The sequence below is a fragment of the Quercus suber genome, unplaced genomic scaffold (genome assembly GCF_002906115.3).
Source record: "Quercus suber isolate HL8 unplaced genomic scaffold, Cork oak 2.0 scaffold_698, whole genome shotgun sequence".
Classification (NCBI taxonomy): Eukaryota; Viridiplantae; Streptophyta; class Magnoliopsida; order Fagales; family Fagaceae; genus Quercus; species Quercus suber.
In genome coordinates this window covers 180,072-201,347 of record NW_027070139.1, presented here as the reverse complement: position 1 = coordinate 201,347, position 21,276 = coordinate 180,072, and the positions used below count along the sequence as shown (strand labels likewise).

The 21,276-nt window shown below is 35.5% G+C and overlaps 3 protein-coding genes across 6 annotated transcripts; all 3 read left to right on the top strand.

Annotated features, from left to right (window-relative positions):
* The first annotated feature begins 1,281 nt into the window (after positions 1–1,281).
* Positions 1,282–6,439, top strand: LOC112038705 (YTH domain-containing protein ECT4). Of its 3 annotated transcripts, XM_024071550.2 has the most exons (10): positions 1,283–1,417; positions 2,098–2,174; positions 2,374–2,494; positions 2,699–2,778; positions 2,949–3,243; positions 3,391–3,494; positions 4,212–4,787; positions 4,876–5,088; positions 5,173–5,319; positions 5,495–6,439. In XM_024071550.2, the coding sequence occupies exons 1-10, from the start codon at positions 1,393–1,395 to the stop codon at positions 5,735–5,737; spliced, it is 1,881 nt and encodes a 626-aa protein (XP_023927318.1). In that variant the 5' UTR covers positions 1,283–1,392; the 3' UTR covers positions 5,738–6,439. The 3 variants fall into 3 exon arrangements, with proteins under 3 accessions (XP_023927317.1, XP_023927318.1, XP_023927316.1); XM_024071549.2 differs by having other exon boundaries at positions 1,282–1,417; positions 2,107–2,174; positions 2,949–3,494; XM_024071548.2 differs by having other exon boundaries at positions 2,949–3,494.
* Positions 6,440–8,112: 1,673 nt separating this feature from the next.
* On the top strand, positions 8,113–12,498 carry LOC136061419 (YTH domain-containing protein ECT2-like). The gene is made up of 9 exons (XM_065766293.1): positions 8,113–8,232; positions 8,432–8,552; positions 8,757–8,836; positions 9,007–9,301; positions 9,449–9,552; positions 10,269–10,844; positions 10,933–11,145; positions 11,230–11,376; positions 11,554–12,498. The coding sequence occupies exons 2-9, from the start codon at positions 8,504–8,506 to the stop codon at positions 11,794–11,796; spliced, it is 1,707 nt and encodes a 568-aa protein (XP_065622365.1). The 5' UTR covers positions 8,113–8,232; positions 8,432–8,503; the 3' UTR covers positions 11,797–12,498.
* Positions 12,499–14,121: 1,623 nt separating this feature from the next.
* On the top strand, positions 14,122–20,362 carry LOC112038670 (2-oxoisovalerate dehydrogenase subunit beta 1, mitochondrial). Of its 2 annotated transcripts, none has more exons than XM_024071507.2 (13): positions 14,122–14,517; positions 15,467–15,578; positions 15,957–15,992; positions 16,102–16,161; positions 16,237–16,294; positions 16,406–16,503; positions 17,357–17,446; positions 17,544–17,612; positions 17,716–17,802; positions 18,180–18,275; positions 18,358–18,435; positions 19,288–19,341; positions 19,888–19,980. In XM_024071507.2, the coding sequence occupies exons 1-12, from the start codon at positions 14,345–14,347 to the stop codon at positions 19,294–19,296; spliced, it is 966 nt and encodes a 321-aa protein (XP_023927275.1). In that variant the 5' UTR covers positions 14,122–14,344; the 3' UTR covers positions 19,297–19,341; positions 19,888–19,980. The 2 variants fall into 2 exon arrangements, with proteins under 2 accessions (XP_023927275.1, XP_023927274.2); XM_024071506.2 differs by lacking the exon at positions 19,288–19,341 and adding an exon at positions 20,062–20,362 and having other exon boundaries at positions 14,125–14,517; positions 19,888–19,974.
* Positions 20,363–21,276: the final 914 nt, after the last annotated feature.

The window sequence follows — 21,276 nt, the reverse complement described above, 5'->3', positions numbered from 1 at the left end:
AATTATCACACATATATGGTGATATATATTTGTTTACCCTTTTATTTTTCTATTTTAAGTTTTGCCATATAATTCCAAAAACAGATGGCAATGAGTTTCAAATTCCAACTCAAATGACGTTGTCTTCTTAAAATATAATGAGATAAAGAATTAGGCACTCTAATCATAAAGAAAGTTACCTTATGAATTTGTTCCATAAAATCACTCATTCACAGATGTGTAGGTCTTATTTGTTATGAGATTGAGAGGATGACTTCATGGAGTCTCGATATTTCCTCTTAGTCCTAAGTGCGAGATGTGTTTGATAGTTTTGTAACTAATCAATTAAGGGGGGAAAACTAGAAATAAATTTGCAAGTAAACTCATAATTTTGACAAAAAGAAAAAGATGTTATTTCATAAATGACTGCCTAAGCAAGCAAAATAAAATATTTTTAAAAATACATTCTTTGGCATGAGGAAACAAAATAAAAAATCAACTATTGTCTTTTTAGTATATACGAGAATATGTGACCTCTATTTGTTTACTTATTTTCTTCTAAGTATTTTAAGTCTTGCCATATAGTTTTAAAAATGGACATCAATAAGTTTTAAATTCCAACTCAAAGATGTTGTCTTTTTCAATAATAGTAAGTAAAAAAGTATGATCATTAGTCCTTTGTTTTAAGGAAAATTACCTTATATAGTCATTTTACAAAACCATTTATTCATAAGCGTGTGAGACTCACATATTATAAAATGATGGTTTTATGAAGCTTTGTTACTTTCTCTTAATCAAAGATGCAAGGCCTATTGTACAGTTTTGTAACTTATCAATTAAGAATTTTTTTAAAAAAAAAAATCTAGAAATAAAGTTCCAATTTCCAAGAACTAGAATAATTTTGGCACCATCACAAAATACTTTTTTTTTTTTTTTTTTGGGTTTGAGAAGTAATATCACAAAATACTTGGGTGGTAGGCTTGTTAATCTGTGAGTGTGGTAGTAGAATATTTAAAGACTAAATTCATCACTTCCTTATATTATATTATATTATATATTATATATATCTAATAATTTTGGCAGAAAGGAAAAAAAAAAATCCATAAATGATTGCGTAGCATAATAAAATAAAACTTTCATTTATTTAGTTTGTGTGTGTATATTTATATATATAACTTATATTATATTATATATTATATACATCTAATAGTTTTGGCAGAAAGGGGAAAAAAAAAAAATCCATAAATGATTGCGTAGCATAGTAAAATAAAACTTTCATTTATTTTGGCTGAGTTTAGACACCAATAAAAACCCTGTGACTCTGAGTAAGTGTGACATTCCAAAAACCCAAAACCCTTTAAGGCGGCTACGAGCCCTGTTGTTCTCCAAAGCCTCAAAACTCTCTCTTTGGTCATGGCCACCGTTGCTCCTCTTGAAGGTCGTATCTTTACTCAGTTTGCTCATCTGGGTATACTTTGGTGTCTGGGTTTTCTTTGCTGTTGTTTCTTAGTTTCTGATCTCTTCTTCTATGCCTGCCTATGGATCCAAACTGGGTTTTTTTACCTTCTTGTATGTTTCCTTTGTGTATGATGTGTTTCTGGAATTTACTGTGTGTTTGGGTTTTCCAGTGTTGTGTATGGCTCTTAGAGCTTTTGCTTTATTAGATTTTATTGTTTTGTAGGCTAGTTTTTGTAGTCTTGGTTATAGTTTCAGAGCTGTGAAATATCGTGTTGTGTTTTTTGGTTGTGGTTTTTGAGATACTATTGTAGATGGGTTTGGTGATCTCTGAAATTTTTGATTGAGCTAATTACTCAAAACTGTTTGAATGGACATTTAAAAAAAAAAAAAAAAATCTAGTTTTGGTTAATCAATTTTGTGTTTTGGGCTTGGTTTTATTACAAAAAGTTTGGTGCTTTATTCTGGATTGAAGGGTTAAGGTTTTGTGTTGTTAGTTGTGTTTGGGTTATAGAAAGATGAAGTGTTAAATGCATGATGACAATAACGTGTTATTGAGTTCTCAAATTCTCTGTGTTTCTTGGATAAGCATATGTAAGAGAATAAGGTCATGAAGGTACGGAGTTATTGATTTCTTGTATTTCCTTTATTTTTTTTTTTTAGAAGCTGCAGACTTGCAGCAGGATTTGTCATTAGATTCCCAGACAAAGGCAACGGAAGTTTCTGAGCCTGCTAAGAAGGTAAATTGCACTTTAGACTTCACCAATTATCAATTAGAAGGTTGTCTCTCTGTAATCATTCTGTGTTGATTAGAATGTAACAGTCGTTATGCTCCTGAGGGAAATTTTAAAGTGAAAACCTGTTTTTGAGAATAATTCGGTGTGTAAATTTTTAGAGGTATATATTTTTGGCATTAAGGTTGATGTATTTTATATGCAGCCTTTTGCCAAGGAGTTCCGGCCATATCAGCGGTCTGCAACCCCATTGTCACCAGATCTTTTGGATCCAACCATGCGCAATTTCCCTAATGTTTATTCACCTACTGCCCATTATTCTGGAGGTAAGTTAAAATAGGTCCCCATATGAGAATGCATTGTGTTATATTTGATGTAACCAAAGCTTGCTTCAAGGGACGGAGGTGCAAACTATATCAAAATGTTAACACCATAAATCATTGGTGTAGTATATTGTCTATATTGTGGATGAAGTTTGTGTATTGAAGGGTATGTTGTACTGTATTAATGTTCTTGTATATATTTTGTAGGGTATGATGGGACTGGTACTGAGGGGTATTCTAATACTTACTCAACATATGTAAATCCAGATGGCACGAAAATGGCTTCTGTAAGTTTGTGTTTAATTTGTGCATAAATTTGCTCAAAAGTGGGTGCTGTAGCTGGTTATACTTTTCATCTTAGAATTCCTAATACTCTTTCATGTGTTTTAATGGTAGCCTTCACTGAGAAAGTTTCTTATAATCTAATAGTTTCCTTGTCTATGGTGTCTATTTTTAGGGAGTATACGGGGAAAATTGGTCTTTTATGCATCCCTATGGTTATGGCTATGCACCCTATGATCCATATTCAGTAGCAGGACCCCCTTTTTCGACTATGGGAAATGGTGATCAGCTATATGGGCATCAGCACTACCAGTATCCTCACTATTTCCAGTCGCTGACTACAACCAGCAGGCCACACACCCCTAGTCCTGTTGCTCCTTCCCAAGAGGATGTTACCACCTCAATGGCTGCTGACCAGAAGCCTTTAACTGTGGAAACTTCTAATGTTTCAAGTTGTGGGGGTCTGAAAGGTAAAAATGGCACAGCTTTCTCAAAACCTACATTTGAAAATTCTTTCCTGCCAGGGAGTATATATGCTTATGGTTATCAGGATCCAAGATCTACTTTTGATGGGGTGAGGTATCCCGTCCCAAGGTTTGATGGCCCTGTATTTTCAGATGAGAAGCCCAGGCCTGTGACTGGTTCGAAAAAGTCAATGTCAAATGTCAACAACCTTCTGTCTTCAAAGAACCAGAATTTCCAACCGAATTCTCACTTCATGGTAAGAAAGATTCCACATTGCCATCTTCAGTTGGGACTTAATTTCTGCATAGCGATGCTGGTGTTGATCTCATGAAATTCAGACAGCATCTGCAAATAGAATGGTTAGAAATGTAATCTGCAGCATTCACTAAGTTTACAGTGTAAATTTTGAATGATTGCATGAACCTATGTGATATTGTAATATTATATGACTAGAATAATTTGACCAATGACCCATAGCTCAGATGGAACCTCCTCCCCTTGTAATAGTAAGGTGGAGGGTGAGGTCATGAGTTCAAGACTTAATTCATCAATTAAAAAAAAAAAAGGTACTAGAATAATTTTTCTGGTTCAACCCATGAAAGTTCTGTTGGGGCCAATAAGCTCTAGATTAAATGGCATGTCCTTTTCCCACAATTGGGACAGAGGGTAAGTTCGTGGGTTCAAGACTCATGGGATTTGTGTGTAACTTACTAACAACAAAGCCTTAGTCCCAAAACTTTGTGGTTGACTGTGGATCCTTAATAGACTATACCGGCTATACAACTGTAAACCCTGATACAGGGTGAGTTCTGTCTGTAACTTACCAACCAAAAAAGTTTTGTTGACCCTGACCAAACTGTCTGCCTATCGTACTTTTGATCAATTTAGTTTGGTTTTCAGAGCCTATGTCATAACCTGATTTTTAAAGTTTTACTGGAGGTCCTATAAGGAATTTTCTTATTTGTTGCTGCAGGGTTTCCATGATCCAATACTAATGTCCGGCATTGGTGCAGCTTATGGGTTTATGAATAATAATTATCCGTACAAGTTTCATGGTCATTATGGAAACATAGCTAGATATGGGATGGGCTTTGGATACAATAGTTATGATACGCAAACATACTGGCGTGGACATCTAGCAGTTGACCCTAAGTATAAACACAGGGGACGAGTCAATGGGTATGTTGGCTATGCTAATGATGTGGACTGTTTGAATGAATTGAAGAAGGGGCCTAGAGGTGGCAAAGGTTTTAAGAACCAAAATGAATCTGTGCCCACTGTCTTAGCAGAGGGCCAGAACTTGCCTTCAATTGAAACTAATGGTGAGGAAAAGGATAAGATGAGTGAGATGCCAGACCAAGAACAGTTCAACAGAGAAGATTTCCCTGGAGACTGTACTGATGCTAAGTTCTTCATTATTAAGTCATATAGCGAGGATGATGTCCATAAGAGCATTAAGTATCATGTTTGGGCCAGTACCCCAAATGGCAACAAGAAGCTTCAGGCAGCATACCAGGAGGCTGGTTGCCCTGTATTCCTTCTCTTCTCGGTAAGCATCTAATTATCTATGCATAATGGCTTTTCATTATTTTATGGTTTAAATTGGTTTTCAACAACGTTTCTGAGTTCTTATTTAGGTCAACACTAGTGGGCAATTTGTTGGCCTTGCGGAGATGGTGGGGCCAGTTGATTTTGACAAGAATGTGGAGTACTGGCAACAAGACAAATGGAAAGGCTGCTTCCCTGTTAAGTGGCATATTGTAAAGGATATTCCCAACAGTTTGTTGAAGCATATTGCCCTTGAGAACAATGACAACAAACCTGTCACTAACAGTAGGGACACACAAGAGGTAATTTCACTTCTAATTCTTGTCTTTGCCTTCTAATCTTCTTTGGTTTGCAAGTCTAAACAGCAAACTAATGGGCTTGTGTAGGTCAAGCTAGAGCAAGGGCTTAAAATGATTGCGATATTCAAGGAGCATCCCAGCAAAACAAGCATTTTGGATGATTTTGGGTTTTATGAGGACCGCCAGAAGAAAATTCAAGAGATGAAGACTAAGCAAAAGAAGTTCCTGATAAAGGCAAGACCCTCCCCACTTATTGGTTAATGTTTTGTGGTCTATGTTCCAATATTTTATTCTTGACTCATTCATAATGTTTTCTTTTTGTGATAATAATGACTTGCTAAAGACAATATTCAATGTTGTATATCATATGTGCTTACTTTTTTGCCTACTTCTGATCTTGTGAGTGCAGGAATGGGAAGGAAAGCCCACTGATCAGGAAAAAAAAGGTGCAAATGGGGAGCTGAAAACACAGATTCATTTGGAAGTTACCTCAGATTTGATCGAGAAACCTATCCCTAATGCACAGACTGATGAGGACCTGCAACTTTCAGAGAACATTTCAATTGAAAAATCAGGAGATGCCCCAAAGGATGTTAAACCAGTTGTATCAGAGAATAGAACCGCAGCAAATGAGGTTGCAAATGGTTGCTAGACGCTGCATTACAGAACGTTAGTCCATTTGCTCATGTGAAGTCTCTTCCAAGGAGTCCTCTGAGAAGTTTTGCTGCTTCCAAATATACACAGAAAAACTACCGGCCAATTTTCCATCTTCCTGGCCAACTAGTGCCCATTACATATGTTTTGCTTTGCTTCGATAGTCAATCATTCATTGAGTAGTTGAAAGTAATCTTTAGAAGTTTTAAACCTAGTGTCAAGCCCACATTACTTTTAGGCTGTTTTTTCAAGGTTTTAGCTCCCAACAGGTTCTGATACCCTAGGATTTTGTTTGGGGATTCTGTTTCACAGTTTTATATCCCCCTATTTTGCCCTTACCTCTTATATCCTCTTTTTGGGCTATTTTATATCTTGTAAATCTAGGCATGCTTCGTTGCAAAGCAAAGCAACGATGCTTTTATATTTGCAAGAGAGCTTGAAGTAAGGTGGGAAAGTAGTGTAATTTTGTCAAGTTTAAAAAGCTTCATACTTGTAAGAGCTTGAAATAAGGTGGGAAAATAGAGTAATTTTATCGAGTAAAAAGCTTCATCGATCATCTACTCTTATAATTGTTGTTTTTCTCTTATATAGTTGTCATTATTATTTGTAGGAAAAGGATCCATAAAGCATACTCAATTTATTTGAGATTAAGGAGTTGAGTATAATTATCATTACTGTAATCATAAGTTTTAGTTTGCTATTTTGGTTTGTTTGCCATCAGAGGAAATTTATTCTTCAGTTCCGGGTGTCTTCTACACAAGTTACTGATTCACTCCAAAATGCTCTTGATACACTTGAAACAGGAATGTGTTCATTGATGTCAGTTTTTGTTTGGAACAATTTATTCTGGCATGTGACTCGTCCAAATGTCGTATCATTTTGCCAGGTTGAATTTTTAGCTAATTGATATGCACCTTTGTCTACGATTGCCTTGGTGGCCATAGTCCAAAGGAAAACCCTCTTTTTTTTAAACACCCTTTTGTCTTGGAATTATTGTTTTTAAAGCAGCATTAGGGACTTAATCTTTTTCATAATTTATTGGGTAAAATAAAGAAACTACTTATGAGGTTTAGGTTAATGTCAGGCACTACAAATACTTTCAAAAACATCTTATTTGCTCTTTAAGCACAAACTGCTCTTAACACCATTTGGAAGTTCCCCTAATCCTTCAAGTTCTTTGTTTCCTTCTCTATTTTTGCCTGCCATACATCAACCATTTACCACCCATATTTGTGCATATAATTGTCTCAATATAGTCACTGAAACTTGTTTAGCTGATGAACATATGAAAAGGAGTCCAACTTCTTTTATGAGAGTCAATTCTAACTCGCTGTTGAGACCAACTTTAAACATATTTGATGTTTCTTGCTGGTTGAAGATGTTGGAGGTCATGATGTTAGGAGCAACACAATTACTTACCTGAACACAAATTACAAACGTTGCTTAGTGTTGTTTGTGCTTAGACAACAAATTGAATGTTTTTGAAAAATCTTGGTAGTGCTAGATATTAGCCCAAATCTTATGGGTGGTTTTTGTATTTTCCCTAATTTATTGAGGTGTTAAGCTATGATTAGTGCAATATGATTTTCACATGCCACCTTAATAGTTGTGAAAAAAAATTATAATACTTTTTGTGTCACTAGTGTTATTGCCTTTAAAAAAAAAAAAAACTCTTTTATTATGCAAAATGACCCCCCTTGTATATTGAATGGGAATGGAAATATGTAGGAATATTACTCAAAAAATTAAAAATAGAATCCAAATGTTGAACTTTGGGATTCACTTCGGAAAAGAAATTCAGATGTTCATCTGGATGTTTAAGATCCGGATTCCCCACATTCTTTGTTTCCTTCAAACCCCAAAAACTTCATTCATTTTATTATCCACAAAAATTTGCCAATTATCTATTTCAAGATACAAAATATTGTACTTTCTTTTTTTACAACTATTAAGATAGTAAGTTAAAATTGGTGTACAATTTGAAAAAATTGATATTAATTCTACACTTATGAGAAAATAATGTTGCACCCACACCACACCCATCACAATTTGCTATTTTAGCAGCTTGTGAAAATTTTTTGTGCATAGCATTGCTGCAAAAAAAAAGAAAAAAAAAAAAAATAATGGACATTTAAAAAAAAAAAAAAAAATCTAGTTTTGGTTAATCAATTTTGTGTTTTGGGCTTGGTTTTATTACAAAAAGTTTGGTGCTTTATTCTGGATTGAAGGGTTAAGGTTTTGTGTTGTTAGTTGTGTTTGGGTTATAGAAAGATGAAGTGTTAAATGCATGATGACAATAACGTGTTATTGAGTTCTCAAATTCTCTGTGTTTCTTGGATAAGCATATGTAAGAGAATAAGGTCATGAAGGTACGGAGTTATTGATTTCTTGTATTTCCTTTATTTTTTTTTTTTAGAAGCTGCAGACTTGCAGCAGGATTTGTCATTAGATTCCCAGACAAAGGCAACGGAAGTTTCTGAGCCTGCTAAGAAGGTAAATTGCACTTTAGACTTCACCAATTATCAATTAGAAGGTTGTCTCTCTGTAATCATTCTGTGTTGATTAGAATGTAACAGTCGTTATGCTCCTGAGGGAAATTTTAAAGTGAAAACCTGTTTTTGAGAATAATTCGGTGTGTAAATTTTTAGAGGTATATATTTTTGGCATTAAGGTTGATGTATTTTATATGCAGCCTTTTGCCAAGGAGTTCCGGCCATATCAGCGGTCTGCAACCCCATTGTCACCAGATCTTTTGGATCCAACCATGCGCAATTTCCCTAATGTTTATTCACCTACTGCCCATTATTCTGGAGGTAAGTTAAAATAGGTCCCCATATGAGAATGCATTGTGTTATATTTGATGTAACCAAAGCTTGCTTCAAGGGACAGAGGTGCAAACTATATCAAAATGTTAACAGCATAAATCATTGGTGTAGTATATTGTCTATATTGTGGATGAAGTTTGTGTATTGAAGGGTATGTTGTACTGTATTAATGTTCTTGTATATATTTTGTAGGGTATGATGGGACTGGTACTGAGGGGTATTCTAATACTTACTCAACATATGTAAATCCAGATGGCACGAAAATGGCTTCTGTAAGTTTGTGTTTAATTTGTGCATAAATTTGCTCAAAAGTGGGTGCTGTAGCTGGTTATACTTTTCATCTTAGAATTCCTAATACTCTTTCATGTGTTTTAATGGTAGCCTTCACTGAGAAAGTTTCTTATAATCTAATAGTTTCCTTGTCTATGGTGTCTATTTTTAGGGAGTATACGGGGAAAATTGGTCTTTTATGCATCCCTATGGTTATGGCTATGCACCCTATGATCCATATTCAGTAGCAGGGCCCCCTTTTTCGACTATGGGAAATGGTGATCAGCTATATGGGCATCAGCACTACCAGTATCCTCACTATTTCCAGTCGCTGACTACAACCAGCAGGCCACACACCCCTAGTCCTGTTGCTCCTTCCCAAGAGGATGTTACCACCTCAATGGCTGCTGACCAGAAGCCTTTAACTGTGGAAACTTCTAATGTTTCAAGTTGTGGGGGTCTGAAAGGTAAAAATGGCACAGCTTTCTCAAAACCTACATTTGAAAATTCTTTCCTGCCAGGGAGTATATATGCTTATGGTTATCAGGATCCAAGATCTACTTTTGATGGGGTGAGGTATCCCGTCCCAAGGTTTGATGGCCCTGTATTTTCAGATGAGAAGCCCAGGCCTGTGACTGGTTCGAAAAAGTCAATGTCAAATGTCAACAACCTTCTGTCTTCAAAGAACCAGAATTTCCAACCGAATTCTCACTTCATGGTAAGAAAGATTCCACATTGCCATCTTCAGTTGGGACTTAATTTCTGCATAGCGATGCTGGTGTTGATCTCATGAAATTCAGACAGCATCTGCAAATAGAATGGTTAGAAATGTAATCTGCAGCATTCACTAAGTTTACAGTGTAAATTTTGAATGATTGCATGAACCTATGTGATATTGTAATATTATATGACTAGAATAATTTGACCAATGACCCATAGCTCAGATGGAACCTCCTCCCCTTGTAATAGTAAGGTGGAGGGTGAGGTCATGAGTTCAAGACTTAATTCATCAATTAAAAAAAAAAAGGTACTAGAATAATTTTTCTGGTTCAACCCATGAAAGTTCTGTTGGGGCCAATAAGCTCTAGATTAAATGGCATGTCCTTTTCCCACAATTGGGACAGAGGGTAAGTTCGTGGGTTCAAGACTCATGGGATTTGTGTGTAACTTACTAACAACAAAGCCTTAGTCCCAAAACTTTGTGGTTGACTGTGGATCCTTAATAGACTATACCGGCTATACAACTGTAAACCCTGATACAGGGTGAGTTCTGTCTGTAACTTACCAACCAAAAAAGTTTTGTTGACCCTGACCAAACTGTCTGCCTATCGTACTTTTGATCAATTTAGTTTGGTTTTCAGAGCCTATGTCATAACCTGATTTTTAAAGTTTTACTGGAGGTCCTATAAGGAATTTTCTTATTTGTTGCTGCAGGGTTTCCATGATCCAATACTAATGTCCGGCATTGGTGCAGCTTATGGGTTTATGAATAATAATTATCCGTACAAGTTTCATGGTCATTATGGAAACATAGCTAGATATGGGATGGGCTTTGGATACAATAGTTATGATACGCAAACATACTGGCGTGGACATCTAGCAGTTGACCCTAAGTATAAACACAGGGGACGAGTCAATGGGTATGTTGGCTATGCTAATGATGTGGACTGTTTGAATGAATTGAAGAAGGGGCCTAGAGGTGGCAAAGGTTTTAAGAACCAAAATGAATCTGTGCCCACTGTCTTAGCAGAGGGCCAGAACTTGCCTTCAATTGAAACTAATGGTGAGGAAAAGGATAAGATGAGTGAGATGCCAGACCAAGAACAGTTCAACAGAGAAGATTTCCCTGGAGACTGTACTGATGCTAAGTTCTTCATTATTAAGTCATATAGCGAGGATGATGTCCATAAGAGCATTAAGTATCATGTTTGGGCCAGTACCCCAAATGGCAACAAGAAGCTTCAGGCAGCATACCAGGAGGCTGGTTGCCCTGTATTCCTTCTCTTCTCGGTAAGCATCTAATTATCTATGCATAATGGCTTTTCATTATTTTATGGTTTAAATTGGTTTTCAACAACGTTTCTGAGTTCTTATTTAGGTCAACACTAGTGGGCAATTTGTTGGCCTTGCGGAGATGGTGGGGCCAGTTGATTTTGACAAGAATGTGGAGTACTGGCAACAAGACAAATGGAAAGGCTGCTTCCCTGTTAAGTGGCATATTGTAAAGGATATTCCCAACAGTTTGTTGAAGCATATTGCCCTTGAGAACAATGACAACAAACCTGTCACTAACAGTAGGGACACACAAGAGGTAATTTCACTTCTAATTCTTGTCTTTGCCTTTTAATCTTCTTTGGTTTGCAAGTCTAAACAGCAAACTAATGAGCTTGTGTAGGTCAAGCTAGAGCAAGGGCTTAAAATGATTGCGATATTCAAGGAGCATCCCAGCAAAACAAGCATTTTGGATGATTTTGGGTTTTATGAGGACCGCCAGAAGAAAATTCAAGAGATGAAGACTAAGCAAAAGAAGTTCCTGATAAAGGCAAGACCCTCCCCACTTATTGGTTAATGTTTTGTGGTCTATGTTCCAATATTTTATTCTTGTGACTCATTCATAATGTTTTCTTTTTGTGATAATAATGACTTGCTAAAGACAATATTCAATGTTGTGTATCATATGTGCTTACTTTTTTGCCTACTTCTGATCTTGTGAGTGCAGGAATGGGAAGGAAAGCCCACTGATCAGGAAAAAAAAGGTGCAAATGGGGAGCTGAAAACACAGATTCATTTGGAAGTTACCTCAGATTTGATCGAGAAACCTATCCCTAATGCACAGACTGACGAGGACCTGCAACTTTCAGAGAACATTTCAATTGAAAAATCAGGAGATGCCCCAAAGGATGTTAAACCAGTTGTATCAGAGAATAGAACCGCAGCAAATGAGGTTGCAAATGGTTGCTAGACGCTGCATTACAGAACGTTAGTCCATTTGCTCATGTGAAGTCTCTTCCAAGGAGTCCTCTGAGAAGTTTTGCTGCTTCCAAATATACACAGAAAAACTACCGGCCAATTTTCCATCTTCCTGGCCAACTAGTGCCCATTACATATGTTTTGCTTTGCTTCGATAGTCAATCATTCATTTAGTAGTTGAAAGTAATCTTTAGAAGTTTTAAACCTAGTGTCAAGCCCACATTACTTTTAGGCTGTTTTTTCAAGGTTTTAGCTCCCAACAGGTTCTGATACCCTAGGATTTTGTTTGGGGATTCTGTTTCACAGTTTTATATCCCCCTATTTTGCCCTTACCTCTTATATCCTCTTTTTGGGCTATTTTATATCTTGTAAATCTAGGCATGCTTCGTTGCAAAGCAAAGCAACGATGCTTTTATATTTGCAAGAGAGCTTGAAGTAAGGTGGGAAAGTAGTGTAATTTTGTCAAGTTTAAAAAGCTTCATACTTGTAAGAGCTTGAAATAAGGTGGGAAAATAGAGTAATTTTATCGAGTAAAAAGCTTCATCGATCATCTACTCTTATAATTGTTGTTTTTCTCTTATATAGTTGTCATTATTATTTGTAGGAAAAGGATCCATAAAGCATACTCAATTTATTTGAGATTAAGGAGTTGAGTATAATTATCATTACTGTAATCATAAGTTTTAGTTTGCTATTTTGGTTTGTTTGCCATCAGAGGAAATTTATTCTTCAGTTCCGGGTGTCTTCTACACAAGTTACTGATTCACTCCAAAATGCTCTTGATACACTTGAAACAGGAATGTGTTCATTGATGTCAGTTTTTGTTTGGAACAATTTATTCTGGCATGTGACTCGTCCAAATGTCGTATCATTTTGCCAGGTTGAATTTTTAGCTAATTGATATGCACCTTTGTCTACGATTGCCTTGGTGGCCATAGTCCAAAGGAAAACCCTCTTTTTTTTAAACACCCTTTTGTCTTGGAATTACAGGAGAATGATATGTTTTTAAAGCAGCATTAGGGACTTAATCTTTTTCATAATTTATTGGGTAAAATAGAGAAACTACTTATGAGGTTTAGGTTAATGTCAGGCACTACAAATACTTTCAAAAACATCTTATTTGCCCTTTAAGCACAAACTGCTCTTAACACCATTTGGAAATTCCCCTAATCCTTCAAGTTCTTTGTTTCCTTCTCTATTTTTGCCTGCCATACATCAACCATTTACCACCCATATTTGTACATATAATTGTCTCCATATAGTCACTGAAACTTGTTCAGCTGATGAACATATGAAAAGGAGTCCAACTTCTTTTATGAGAGTCAATTCTAACTCGCTATTGAGACCAACTTTAAACATATTTGATGTTTCTTGTTGGTTGAAGATGTTGGAGGTCATGATGTTAGGAGCAACACAATTACTTACCTGAACACAAATTACAAACGTTGCTTAGTGTTTGTGCTTAGACAACAAATTGAATGTTTTTGAAAAGTCTTGGTAGTGCTTGATATTAGCCCAAATCTTATGGGTGGTTTTTGTATTTTTCCTAATTTATTGAGGTGTTAAGCTATGATTAGTGCAACATGATTTTCACACGCCATCTTAATAGTTGTGAAAAAAAATTATAATACTTTTTGTGTCACTAGTGTTATTGCTTTTTTTTTTTTTTTAAAAAAAAAACTCTTTTATTATGCAAAATGATCCCCCTTGTATATTGAATGGGAATGGAAATATGTAGGAATATTACTCAAAAAATTAAAAATAGAATCCAAATGTTGAACTTTGGGATTCACTTCAGAAAAAGAAAATGAGAAATTCAGATGTTCATCTGGATGTTCAAGATCCGGATTCCCCACATTCTTTGTTTCCTTCAAACCCCAAAAACTTCATTCATTTTATTATCCACAAAAATTTGCCAATTATCTATTTCAAGACACAAAATATTGTACTTTCTTTTTTTTACAACTATTAAGATAGTAAGTTAAAATTGGTGTACAATTTGAAAAAATTGATATTAATTCTACACTTATGAGAAAATAATGTTGCACCCACACCACACCACACCCATCACAATTTGCTATTTTAGCAGCTTGTGAAATTTTCTTGTGCATAGCATTGCTGCAAAAAGAAAAAAAGAAGAATAGAAAAAAGAAGCCTCCTTCCTCTTTGGATTGACGATGGGCACAATTGTGATAACAATGACATGTTAGGCTGAGGTGGACCTCAGTCCCGCCTAACTATATCTTATCATAAATAAATTTTGTCTGACTGTTGGTCTTTGGCTAACAACCAAACCAAGTAACTAAATTCATTATACAAACAAACAAACAAACAAAACAACAATATAATTCTCAACTGAACAGCTCTGGCTCTATGCTCCTTATCATATAGTAGTATATCCTGGTTTCAAAATGATAGATTTATAACAAACGTGATTCACTTCAAACAGAATAAGATTAGATACAGTCCCATAAAAAACACATTCATATATTATAAGTTGAGACTTGAGAGAGTAGCTCTGCTCTTATCCTTATTTTGACATGGCAGCTAGCTCATTGAGGAGATTAAGGTTTGGAAGATTGGGTTGTTGGGTTCCTAGGAGGGAGTTTTCCACTTGTGATGACAAGGTTGTTGTCCAGCAAAATGGGAAATCCATGAACCTTTACTCTGCCATCAACCAAGCTCTTCACATAGCCTTGGAAACCGATCCTAGGTGATTTGTTTTATTACAAAATTGTTGGATTTTGGTTTCTGATTCTTATTTAGAGGCTGGGTCTAAATGGGTCTTTGTTGGTTTTGCTGGAATGGGTTTGTTTGGATTGAACTGTAGCTTCTGATAGTCATAGATTGCTGAATTCCATTTCTTTATTTGCCTGGTAAGGATAAAGATTGGATTATTTTGGTACTAAATCTATATAGATTTTATGGTAATTGGCCTTTTCTTTCTCCTGTCCATCATTGAAAATGAATTATATATGGAAAAAGAAATACCAAGTTCCCAACTTTGGAGTCTTTTTTTTTTTTTTTTTTTAATCATCCATGGGTTTATTAACTGATAATTGAGAACTTGCTTTGAGTGATTTATGTAGCTTATGATGTTAGAATTCTGAAACACTAAAACAAAAGAAATTGGGACCCCTCCAACACCAGATTGTTCACATTGATTAATTTTGTCTCTTAAATTTTTCTAAAATTGTTTCCGTTTATTAAAGATATATGACAACTAGGAGAAGATGATAGATACAGATGGTCAGGACTTGGCCAACAAAACAGCTTATAAGTTATAACTGCTAGCAACAAAGCAAAATAAAAAGAAACAATTACTACAACAAAGCCTTAGTCTCATTCATAAACCATTTCTTGAATGCCAGGCTTAAATGGTAAATGGTCTCCCTTTGTTTCAAATTTCTGTTTACTTCCATTAATGTAAAACTCAATTCTCCTTCCATAATGAATTGCTTTTGATTTCTGAGCTCTAAAGCACATGTTAGATTCTGTTTCATTCCTGTGGTTATGCCTGAAGTCACACATTAGAGCTCATATATAACTGAATCTTTATGCAAAGATGTCTATATTTTCAATTGCATTTTGACTAATATAAGTTGCCTCATTGTGTTTGTCTTTATAGCATGTTTCAGCTCATGCTTTTCCTTTCCTTTCAGAGCTTATGTATTTGGGGAAGATGTAGGCTTTGGTGGGGTATTCCGTTGCACGACAGGATTAGCTGATCGATTTGGTAAAAGTAGGGTTTTCAATACCCCTCTTTGTGAACAGGTATTTTGTTTCACATCATATTCTTTTGCTACATTACCTTTGTCCTTGTATATATACACCCTAAAACATTATGTGGGTTAGAGTAATTATTTTTGGCATAAATTAATCCTCTTTAAATTGGACGAAATGACAAGATGAGGTGCTCTGGAAATACCCATTTAGAAAAAAGGATCGAAGGTTTTGGGCTTGTAGCTTAAGGCTCCAACAAAGTCTGAGTATAACAGAAAGCTGTACACCACATTTTGATAATGTGTGATACACAAAGGATCTTTGTTAGTCTACTTTTACTATTAGCTTCCTATTTCTTTTTTCTGTTTTTGGTATCATTTGATCAAGGAGCATTTGATAGGTTTGGTACTAATGTGGCCATGTAAACAGGGCATCGTTGGGTTTGGCATTGGTCTAGCAGCAATGGTGAGTTTGAAACCTAAATACAGGTTGCTTTTTTTTTTTTTTATTAATTTTTTTTATTTTTATTCTACCCTATAGCTGTAACTTTCTGTCTCATCTGATGTCATGATAGGACAATCGGGCCATTGCAGAAATCCAATTCGCAGATTATATTTTTCCTGCGTTTGATCAGGCATGCATCCTCCCCAATGCTATGTTCTATAGTTGCCTTACAATTGACTGTTGAGTGACAGAATATTTCTTGTAGATTGTTAATGAAGCTGCGAAGTTCAGATACCGTAGCGGGAATCAATTTAATTGTGGAGGTAACTTCTTATAGTTTGTTTCCATTTTAAAAAGTTTTACAAAAAAAGCTTCTGGACCTTTTATCCCCCCCCCTCTTATTTCACATGCTGAGGTTCAACATTTCTCCCTAGGTTTAACAATAAGAACCCCTTATGGAGCTGTGGGCCATGGTGGACATTATCACTCACAGTCCCCTGAAGCTTTCTTCTGTCATGTTCCTGGTATTAAAGTATGTTTTCATTCTTCTTAGACATCTAGTCTTCTTTCTGGGATTTATTTTCTATTTTTGTTATTATCTATTCTCTAAAATGAGCAATTCTCCATTTTGTAACTGTAATATGTGAGTATTCTGAAGAAATACTTCCATTATATGAGTTCACAATTAGTTGAAATCAATGTGTAAACTGTAAAGTCTCCCCCAGCAATGAGTACGGTCTCCTTGAAAGCAATTTATACTTCTTGAACATCCATAAAGGGTATGTGAACCACAACAACAGTACCTACACTTTTAATAAGGTTCTTTTCTTTTGGAAGTTTATGACTGTACTTTTGTCTTGTCAAATGACAAATGAAAAATCAGCTACTTACACCACCATCACATCGGACAATTATGACATTGGTGGGAACATTCCTATTATATATTTTACTGTATGCAAGCAAATGCTCAAACATGTGTATGTGTGTGTCTAATCCATAATTTCTAGATTTCATACATAGCCAGGTCCGTCAGCATGGGTTTTTGGTAGTTGTTGTGCCTGGAACCTAGTGGCCACTTCATAACACGCCACTCATGTCTTCATCTGCACATAGATCTTTTATGTTTGGCAGCTACCTTCATCATGAGAGCTTGATATTTTCAATTGAAAATGGATTTTTCTGCATTCAAAATACATGAAGCTAAATTGGTTAACCAATTTTTGGGATGGATGAGTGCCATGAGGTTGAAAGAGGGAATTAGCAATATTGCATTTCTTGTTTCTTCCTAAATTTTGTTGCAAGGGAAATAGGGCTTCTTGCACATTGTTGTCCAGTATAGCATTGATGTATTATTATCAAATCTCTCAAAATAAGTTCTTGTATAGGTGATCATCCCTCGAAGCCCGCAGCAAGCAAAAGGTTTGTTGCTATCCTGCATCCGTGATCCAAATCCTGTCGTATTTTTTGAACCAAAGGTATTGCAAGGAAACTTCATTGAATTGTTAGGCGATGATTTATCAAACGAGAACTTTGAGATTGAAATTGGAATTGGAAAAATTTCTTGTGGTACAGTGGCTCTACCGTTTGGCAGTAGAAGAGGTTCCTGAGCATGATTACATGTTGCCTCTATCAGAGGCAGAGGTACGCTACTTCTGGTTTCATCATAGCTGAAGAATTCAAAAGATAACACTGATTGTAATGTAATATAGGAACTTTGATATTAAATAAAATTGAAAATACGCAGGTGATTCGAGAAGGCAGTGACATTACACTTGTTGGGTGGGGAGCTCAGTTATCTATAATGGGACAGGCCTGTCTTGATGCTGAAAAGGTATGTGATTCTCATTGCTGGAAAACTATTCTTTAAAGTTTCCAGAAGCTAAAATTTTCCTGTAAACATTAGAAATACAAAGCTTACTAATAGTAAAAATTTTCAATTATGGTAAATACTAATAAATGACAAGTGATATTTTCACAAAGGGCATTGCCTTCCCACCTCTTGAGATCAACTTTTTCCAGAAAATAAGTTGTCTAGTCCAGAGAATTCTCAAGTTTCAAATATTCCCTGATTTGGATAAATTTTAAATTGCAAATATGTAAGTTTTGACTTGGTATTTATAACACAGGATCAAATCATGTCATTTTAAGGACTCTGATTCTCATCCTCCTTAATTTTATAAACTCTATTCAAACCATGCGACTTTGCAGGAAGGAATTTCTTGTGAACTGATAGACCTGAAGACTCTAATTCCTTGGGATAAGGAAACTGTAGAAGCATCTGTCAGAAAGACTGGAAGACTTCTTGTATGCATAATTTCTCCATTCAAATGCTTTATGAGATGAAATTGGTGAAATTATAGGTGATCCATAAATTTCCCGCGTGCAGATTAGTCATGAAGCTCCAGTTACAGGAGGTTTTGGTGCCGAAATTTCTGCTTCTATTGTTGAACGTTGTTTCTTAAGGGTAAGTGCCAACCTTTGTATATTTCTAATCACTTGGTAATACTTACATACTTCACTTGAACACAAGTCTTTTCTATTTTATTTTACTTTCTGATTTTTCCTTTTGATGTTTCATCTATGGTAGCAACTTTTAAAAAAATTGCAAATTCTAGTAAAACTTGGGATTTCCTTTACTTACAGCAGCTAGGGCTCCTAATAATTGGCTAGTTCCCAAACAAGAGGCACACAAACTAGTATAGTCAGTAGCTGAAAGATATTTAAAAAGAAATCCAATTTAAGAAGCAAATACCTGTAAGACCACGAGTGGCTTCTTTTCTTTACACGCGCATATTTTTATTTGATCTGTGACTTAGATTAATGGAACCTGAATTTAGCCGAGCCGAGACATATCACTAGCTAGATGGTCTAAAAGCGCCATATCACTAGCTAGATGGCAGAAAAAAACATACCTAAGAACTAAGCCAACCCTATCAACATTTAAAAATAAAAAATAAATGTCATGTCAAACTTAACAGATTATGTTACTTGTCTTCTTCCAATAAAACCATGAATATGCCTCTTGGGAGCCACTCCCACTCTCAAGTTATTATTAACATCAATGCTCCCACACCCACTCTGACTTTGTCACTTAGACCATGCCCTCAGAGATGACTTTCTGGACCAAATTTCTTCCAGGTTCCAACCCAATGGATAAATAGTATCCTCTGTGTGGCACTATAGAATGGTGGTGTGTTCCATGACCAATACAAAAGTCGGTTGCATTTTGGGTTGATACTTTCTGTGCTTCTATGGTTAACTAATGATATTTTCTCTTTATTGGTTCATACTAAATGAATTGTAATCACTCGTGTAGGTTAGTTAGCAAGTCTTTACATGCTATGGAAATCTTTCTCTTTTGAAGTGTGAGGTAGGTTCAAATTATTGACTTTGACAGCAATAACCATTAACTGCAATTTGCATCAGATGATGCTTGTAAGCTGCAAAAAATTTGTAAATCTAAAGTTGTCTTGGTTCAATATAGTAACAGAATTTTCCAAGAAGGCCTAACAAGAAAAAACCCATTATAAGTGACATTTAGAAGATGAAATCCTCAACAATGTGGAATACCGGGAGTGAGGTTGCCTTGATATGGATTTACATAATGGGGTTGACTTACAAATAACATCTTTGAATTCTCTTTTTATTTATTTATTTTCTTTATTGTTTCTTTGCTTACTTCTCCTGTTAGCTCTCTTCTGTCTGTCTTGAGTTGAAGCATGTCACATTAAGTTATATGGAGCATCATAACTTGTCTTGAGAAGTGGAAATGCTACTTGTAGAACTGATTCTATGAAAAAACTCAAAATATAAATGCTTGCTTTATAATTGGTAAGGAAAACTGGATCAGCCTGGATGTGAGCTGATATACTTGAACTTGAATGAATTAGTGACTAAAAAGTTCATGCTTTTGCAGTTAGAAGCCCCTGTAGCCAGAGTATGTGGTCTGGACACCCCCTTCCCTCTTGTTTTTGAACCATTCTATATGCCTACAAAGAACAAGGTATTGCTGTTTAGGTCTTTTCCCTGCAGAACACTCTTGTCAGGATATAAATTCATTCTTGTTAACATGATCCCTGCCTGCATGCAGATATTGGATGCGATCAAATCAACTGTAAATTACTAGGTGCACATTGGACTGTCCTGTTATATTCTAAAGATGCATCATGGTCATTATCACCATGTTGTCATTTACATGTACAAATAATCCTCACATCTGGGCTATCTAACGACAATAAACACATCAAGAAGAAATTGAAGTGCACTGTCCATTTTCAATCTCTTCTAAATGTGAAAAAAAAAATACTGCAATTAAAGGGTTTAATAGCCAGAATCCTCTTAACTTGATATGAATGAAATGAACATACAAGCAGCTCATTTTGCTGCCCGAATATGTTGATAACTTGATACCACAAAGTGAGGCCTGGTTTTATTATCTTATCTGAACCAGAAAAATCTTTAGAACACCTAAAATCAAGGAATTAAAATTATATATTAGAAAATTGCAAAATTCAAAATAAATCATTCAATGATGTATATGGCCTCCTGCATCAATAATACCCATCACATAGGTACTATTGTAGTGTAAAATCAATGTGATAAAACTATTTCCTCAGCTTTTTTCTTATTATTTTGGGTGCAAAACAAATTAATCAATACTGCCTAACCTTTCAATAGAGTCAAACTTTACAATAATTGTCCATGCCAATAAATTGTCTGATACAGTGACTGTGGGTTGCCATTAAACATGTACGTTTCAGCTTTGGAAAAATCAAGAGAGTGATTAATGGAGTACTTTTGCAACCACCTTGAAGATAGGACTCTTATCAGTTTCGGCTGATATGGGATCCTATTCCTCCTTTAGGCTAAAGTACAAACTTGTTCCATCCTCTCTTTCTCTCTGTTTGTCTCCTTTAGAGTAGTCATCTTTTTAGTGCCTCTTATTTTCTTCTGGAGGTGACATTCGTGGTGCTTGTCCCAACCAATTGGATCACATTCAATGAAGGGTGATTGGGTTGGAACTTTAGTTTTGTGTTACGTACCAGCTTGCCATACCAGATTGGTTCTACCTTTTGAATTTGCTTAGGAGTTTATCTTTATCTTAGCTATTGATTGTTATCTAATATTTCAAGTATTTGTTATTTAATAAGATAGCAATTGCCTTTATCCTTATCAGATTAGTAGGCTAGCAGTTGTAGGAATTGTTTCTATCGATTAGGTGTTGGATTTGTTTTTATGTTCAGTTGTAAGCCTATGTAAGGCCTACTGTGATTAATAAAGAGGGAGGAGAATATTTTAGTAAAAA

Bases quoted from the DNA above. Each gene is read 5' to 3' on its own strand.
- LOC112038670 (XM_024071506.2), top strand. From the start codon at position 14,345: ATGGCAGCTAGCTCATTGAGGAGATTAAGGTTTGGAAGATTGGGTTGT. The intron at 16,295-16,405 runs GTAACTTCTTAT...ATTTCTCCCTAG, and splicing joins GAATCAATTTAATTGTGGAG to GTTTAACAATAAGAACCCCT. The intron at 17,803-18,179 runs GTATGTGATTCT...GCGACTTTGCAG, and splicing joins CCTGTCTTGATGCTGAAAAG to GAAGGAATTTCTTGTGAACT.
- LOC112038705 (XM_024071548.2), top strand. From the start codon at position 1,393: ATGGCCACCGTTGCTCCTCTTGAAG. The intron at 2,779-2,948 runs GTAAGTTTGTGT...GTCTATTTTTAG, and splicing joins ATGGCACGAAAATGGCTTCT to GGAGTATACGGGGAAAATTG. The intron at 5,089-5,172 runs GTAATTTCACTT...GGGCTTGTGTAG, and splicing joins ACAGTAGGGACACACAAGAG to GTCAAGCTAGAGCAAGGGCT.
- LOC136061419 (XM_065766293.1), top strand. From the start codon at position 8,504: ATGCGCAATTTCCCTAATGTTTATTCACCTACTGCCCATTATTCTGGA. The intron at 9,302-9,448 runs GTAAAAATGGCA...CTGTATTTTCAG, and splicing joins AAGTTGTGGGGGTCTGAAAG to ATGAGAAGCCCAGGCCTGTG. The intron at 11,377-11,553 runs GCAAGACCCTCC...TTGTGAGTGCAG, and splicing joins AAAAGAAGTTCCTGATAAAG to GAATGGGAAGGAAAGCCCAC.